Source organism: Emys orbicularis, chromosome 1 (assembly GCF_028017835.1).
Source record: "Emys orbicularis isolate rEmyOrb1 chromosome 1, rEmyOrb1.hap1, whole genome shotgun sequence".
Lineage (NCBI taxonomy): Eukaryota > Metazoa > Chordata > Testudines > Emydidae > Emys > Emys orbicularis.
The window spans coordinates 363,239,887-363,246,136 of NC_088683.1; the positions used below are offsets into that span (position 1 = coordinate 363,239,887).

Genomic DNA, 6,250 nt, shown 5'->3' on the forward strand with positions numbered 1-6,250 from the left:
ACCCCTCCAGCTGAGAACTGTATTTCAGGGTCAAACCCACCTCCGTTATGGCTGGGCTGCAGTCCGTGAGATAGCAATTCCTGCCTGGGAAATCCCAGTCACTGAATGTGGAACAACGGATCACAGTGAAACGATCAGGAGGATGTTTGGGTTTGATGTGTTCTTTCCCCCCACATCCCCACTGACGTTCCTGATGGATTCTCCTGCAGCCGCACTGGGGAAATTGGAACAATGCTGAGGCCTCTGCTGATTCCCTTGACATACTTCTGTCTTCAAACCTGGCTGGGGATCCCTCAGGTAAACTCTTGAGCTTTGCCAGAGAAGCACTCTGTGTTTTCTCGTGTTTCTGCTCAAGGCTATGCAGGCAGCCATACTGCCTTAGACCCATAGACATGTAGGGCTGGAAGGGACCTCGAGAGGTCAGCTAGTGCAGCCTTGTGTGCTGAGGCTGGACCAAGTGCACCAAGACCAGCCCGGACAGGTGTTTGTCTAATCAGGGCCCCACACCACCTTCCCTAGTGGCTGCTGGGGGAATCCAGGCCCTCCCACGAAACTGGGTTTCAGTCCAGGGACCCTCTGACCAGTAGCCAAGGTCTGCTCCGTCAGACTCCTTGCTGCTGCCTCCATGGATATCTTCCTACCACAGCCTTTTCCCAGCCCGCACAGCCTCTCCCAGCTCACCCTTCTTTCAGGGCCGGGCTCGCAGGGCTCCCCCGGGGAATCCCCCAACAGGATCCCAAACCAAAAGAACAAAATTAAACCAATTTCTGCCTTGCTCAGGCTTCCTTCTCACCCTTCAGGAGCCTTCCTGTTCTCCTCAGGTCTCTGCACTCTTTACTGCCAGGAGAGGGACTGCCGAGGTCTTCCCCCCTCCCTGCAGCCCCTCAAACACCCCCTAGGCTTTACCAGCACTGCCTCTGGCTTCCTCCTGGCCTGAGGCAACTCACCTCTGGCCAGAGGCTTCACTGCCCCCAGCCACCTAGGCCTCCTCCTGGCTCTGGGCCTCTCTCTGCATTTAGCCCAAGAGGGGACGTCCCCAGCTGGGTTTGATCACCAGTTATGCCTAACACCCCTCCGAGTGCCACCCCGCAGCCTAAAGGGGCTCAGGCTCCTGTTAACCCCTGGTTAACCAGTGTGGGGTTTATACAACCCATCAGAACGGTGTTGCCGTCCTCCATGTGCGTTCAGGGGTTGGATCCTGGATGGAACCTTCCCACGGGCACCGCCAGCCCTGGAGCACGCAGTGCATGGCTGGCATACGGAGATGGCAACCCACTGCCTCCCACTGAGGTAAATGGGGATGGTTTCTAGATATTCCAGTGGGAGTAGATTGGGATCTCAGTCCCTCCTAGCCCCCTCCCTTCCATGTCCCTTGTTCCCCAGGCTTTGTCTTCCCTATTAATGTATCCCTTCCTGCCTTCCTTCCTAACCTCCCCCTCCCCACCTGCACACAATATATCTATGACACTAACAAAGTCTCCAGTAAAGTAAAAATGCATCTGCAATGATTACAGTGCTCGCTGGTCCTCGGGTGTGCCACCCTGCCAAAAAAAAAAAAAAAAAAGTCATGGAGCCAACATAGCATTTGCCAAGCAACACACTGACAATTCTGCCTATATGTTCCATCCCTTTCTCCCACCTTTCCTCTGTCTTGTCTGTTTAGAGGTAAGCTCCCAAGTGCAGCGACCATCTCTTAGTGTGTTTGTACAGGGCATCCTGGGTGTGACCTCTAGGTGCTATTATAACACAACTGCTAATGCCACCATATGTTTCCTTTATTCTCCCAGGCAAAATGCCAGGTGGAGCTTAGCATGATGGATGATGCTTTCGATGACCAATATATAGTATGTGCTGAAGAAATGCATGGAATTGCACATAAATTGATACAGCCGGAAATGTCTCCATTTAGCCCGCTGTGGGAAAAGGCAACAGAAAACTGGAATCGTGTGAAAACAACAATTACTCGTCCCAGCAATGTTGAGGATGAGTACGGTATAGCCCTAGTAGCCTATACTGGCAGCACCCCCCAAGACAACGGCGAAGCTTTTTCAACTACATTTAATAAGGCAGTGGAAAGTGCTGGGACATCTCATGCTGATTACATGGCCAAGTTCCAGTTCAAAGCCTTTCATTATTATTTGACAAGAGCTTTGCAGCTCTTAAGAGGGAGGTGTGATGCAATGTATAAAACGACAGTGTACTATGACACTAAATCTGTGTACACGGGGTGGGGTCTCATGAGGTTTGGACACTTTGCCTCTTCATCAACTGAGAAACAAGAGGCTGAAAAATTTGGTACAGACACATTTTTCACCATCCACACGTGCTTCGGTGTTAAGATCCAGGACATGTTACATCATCCTCACCAAAAAGAAGTGTTAATCCCACTCAATGAGATATTCAATGCATCCCCAGGAGAAGGGACTAATTACTTTGTCCTCCGGAGCACAAACCGGACCTGCAGCCATTTTAACTGCGCATACCTGGGCGGTGAGTACTGGGCTGAACACGAGAAATATTTGTGTGGGGCTATTTTCTGTGGAGAATTTGAAAACCCCACTTCAGGGAGAGCTGATGAGAGGGACGCTGAGTTGGGGACTTGCCACCAGGGCTGGGGGAGACAGGCTGCCACGACTCTTGCTGCTAGAGAGGGCTCGGGCTGGGGTGGGTGGATGCTGGGTCCCACTCGCTCACTGAGGAAAGAGAAGGTGCCTAGACATCATGGTGATGGGATCTCTAGAAAGGCAGGTGAAGGCCCCAAACCACTGCGAGTCTTCAACACAAACACGCCCCGTACAGAGTCCACAGGAGCCCTGACAGAGCAGCTGTGGCTCCTCAGACATGGCACAGCAAACCCAGAGGCTGTGGGAAAGGGAGCGGGGGGTGGCCTAGTGTGCAGATAGCACATTATTTGGGGCAGTCAGGACTAGGGACGATGGTGAGGAATGTCAGAGAGATCTAACCGAGTTGGGTGAATGGGCAACGCAACATCAGGTGACATTCACTGACACACTTTCAAGGTAACGCCCATTGTGAGGGATAATTTCACTGGATTGTTAATGAGCTGTATCGACTCAGACAGAGCTGGCCATCATTGTGGAGAGTCAGTGTAAGTCTCAATGCAAACCTCTGTTCAATGTGCTGCTAAGTCTATAAAGCAAACAAAACGTTACCATGCATCTGGAATGATGGGATGGAGAATAATGTGGAGCTATTATAACGAAGGCTAAATTTTTACTAAAAAGGCCTGGACAGGTCAGGCAATAAACAAAAATTCACAGCCCCATGACCTGTCCATGACTTGTACTATACACCCCAGACTAAATCTCTGGTGTTCTTGGGGCCCCTGGGGTGCCCACTGATGCTCGGGAGGGGGCAGCCTGGGACAATCACCGCTGTTGCTGGTGTGTGTGTGGGGGGCTGGGGGGGGTGGGGGGGGACAGGGGGAAGGGCAGTGTGGCTGGCATGGAGCCTTCGGAGCTGCTCAGGTGGCCCTAGTGCCAGTTGCACCTACCAGGTGCAGAAGTCACAGAATCTGTGACTTCCATGACCTCCGGGACCGACTCGCAGCCTTAATTATAACCCCATTAGATGAATCAATGGGGCACTCTTCCCTGGGATACTAGGGTTTGGTTCTGATCACTGAACTCTAAAAAAGATTTATCGGGGGGTGGAGAAAGTTCAGAGACAAGGGATGAAAGTGATCAGAGGTCTGGAGAGGTTTCTATGCGAGCGATTGGAATGACTGAGTTAAGAGAAAAGACATAAAAGCAAACATGGAGATATACAAAATAATAAATGGGACAGGGGAAATGGCTGCATATAATTTACCACTTTCTCATAAAGCAAGAATAAACTGAAGGCAATGTATTTCAACTAGTAAAAGGGTATGCCCTGTTATATAAATTGCAGGGTTAACTTGTGGAACTCATTGCCACAATGTTTCCAGGACTCCAAGAGCTCAGTAGAATTAAAAAAAGAATTAATCCATTTTTATAGACAGTTAGAATCTCCACAGTTATGCTACATAGGATAAACTAATTTTTTTAAAAAGGACAATAAACCCTTAGGGTGAAGGACAAAAGGCCGTCACTAGCTGCCAGGGTTGGGGAAGTAATTTCCTATATGTATAGGTTATTCCCCCTCTGGAGTTTCTTGCAGCCTCCCAGTACAGCTTGGCCTCACCTCAATCAGGTACAGGATACCAGGCCAGATCCAGTCCAACAGTTCCTATGTTTCTTTGGAAATAGTAGAATGCAGTTGAAAATTCTACCTGGGCAGATCCCATTTCATTGACCCTCTCTGTTTGTACCATAGGAGAGAAGGACCAAACATGTGTTTACAACTCTGGTAAGAGAAAAAAAATTCATTCTTTTGAGAACACAGAGGGTGAGTCAAAGCGCAGAGCAGAGAGCAACCCCACGGGGCAAACGTGTCACATGAAACCAGTTGAGAAATAAGTGGGGTTAACTGTGTGTTCTGCCTATTTATCCAGGTTCTCGTAGGGAGCTCATGACTAGTATCTGAGCACCTTCACATCTGACTCAATTCCAGGCAGTTGATTTCAGAAAAGAAATTTGAGAATAACCCCTTCGAGCACTAAAGATTCATCTTCGGTGTTCTGAACTAGAAGCTGAACACACATCCCCTAACCCAACACCACAAGTGTGTCTCCATCTCCCTCCTCTCATAACTAGACCCATTCTAGCCCCAGTGGAACTACATCCTCCCAAAGGACTAAACAGGACTATTTTACCAGAGCAGATCGGAAAAAATCTCAAAATATTTTCTCCTTGGAATTTGACAATGTGTCAAACTCTAAACCTTTTGCAGAGACGGTTTGATTTCGACACTGTTCTGTCAGAACGCTGCCTGGGTTCTGGCCAGATCACCCGCCTGGCTCCTTGGCAGCTTGGCTGGCGGGCTACCTAGGAGTCATAGACCCCAGAACTTCCAGTGGCCCCAACCCTGGGACAGCCTGCTTGGTGCACTGCCCCAGAGCTGTGCTCCCTTCCCTTGTGTGGAGAATTTCAAAATTTGGGTTTTTATTCCACGTCAGAACAAAACCAAATTTTGAAATATCAAAATCCTCCACAAAATAGAATGACCCTTCTCTGCCCAGTTCTACATTTTCCCTAAAGCCAGTAAAAAAAAATTGGTGTTACCGGTGTCTGCAGCCACTGTTTCATAGACTCATGTCTTTATTATTCATAACTGGTCTGGAATACACTTATGTGGCAGACAAGAAGTTCCAAATCAGAGCCTCTGGAACTGGCTTGGGGGAAACGTGCTCACCAATGATTGGTACCAAAGGAACAAGCTGGCTGAGGGGGAGGAAGCCGCTGTGTCCAGATTCAAGGATCTCTGTCTGTGTGAAATAATTTCCTATCAATTGTTTGATCGGCTTTTTCCTATTAACAGCTACCAGAGGCGGCATCGCCTTCCCCAGTGAGCTGAGCCCTCCACTGTCTGGAGGATCTGTCATCCTGATCCACGTTGCTGCTCTGAAGCTGTTTGCTGGTTTCTAAACTGTCCTATTCGTGTTACTCACTTTTTCTCTCTAACACAAATCATGGTGCTGGGACTTGCCAGATCCAAAGCCGTCCTGCTATGCTGCCAGCGTTCCAAAGGGAAACCAGGAACCTGGAGGGAGTGTCGCTGGTACCTGCTTGGGCAAGCTTGGATTGTACGTTACCGATGAGTAAATCGAAATGGAATCTCATAGTTCTATTCCAGGTGGGATTTATCTTACAATGGTAGAACTATAAATTGGTGCCGGTTATATAATTACTTGTATTCCTGTCATACTACTATTTCTGTACCAACTTTTGATGACTTCAGTAAAAGACTTCTAAGAAATGAACTAAGTCAAAGTATTTTCATGAATACCGTAGATGGTTTAATCTGTGTCTCGGCCAGGTGACTCTGTAACAGCGCAGTTTGTGGGGTCCCATGTCTATATCTCTCAGTCAATTTCATATCAAATTTGCTCAGAAGAGGATATTTTTAACTGGAGAAATCAAAGGTCCAATTCTGGGCTAGTTTACCCACCTGCCTGCCCACTGACTGTCCTGGGATTGCATGGGGTCTAATCAGTAACAGCATAGGTAGGCCTGACCACTACCATGGCAGCTGACGTGTTCCAGCAAGGGGCAGGGCATGTGTATGGATATTCTGACTAGCCAGACTGGGCCATCAGGAGGACACTAGAACTGGACACAGTTGTGATGGGATCCCCAGGGTGCAGCCT

The 6,250-nt window shown here is 48.8% G+C and overlaps 1 protein-coding gene across 1 annotated transcript; it reads left to right on the forward strand.

The window, feature by feature from the left end:
- The first annotated feature begins 231 nt into the window (after positions 1-231).
- On the forward strand, positions 232-5,647 carry LOC135895605 (ecto-ADP-ribosyltransferase 3-like). Its single transcript, XM_065423745.1, has 4 exons — positions 232-297; positions 1,788-2,490; positions 4,318-4,350; positions 5,422-5,647. Exons 1-4 carry the CDS (start codon positions 232-234, stop codon positions 5,526-5,528), a joined length of 909 nt encoding a protein of 302 aa, XP_065279817.1. The 3' UTR covers positions 5,529-5,647.
- The last annotated feature ends 603 nt before the right edge of the window (positions 5,648-6,250 follow it).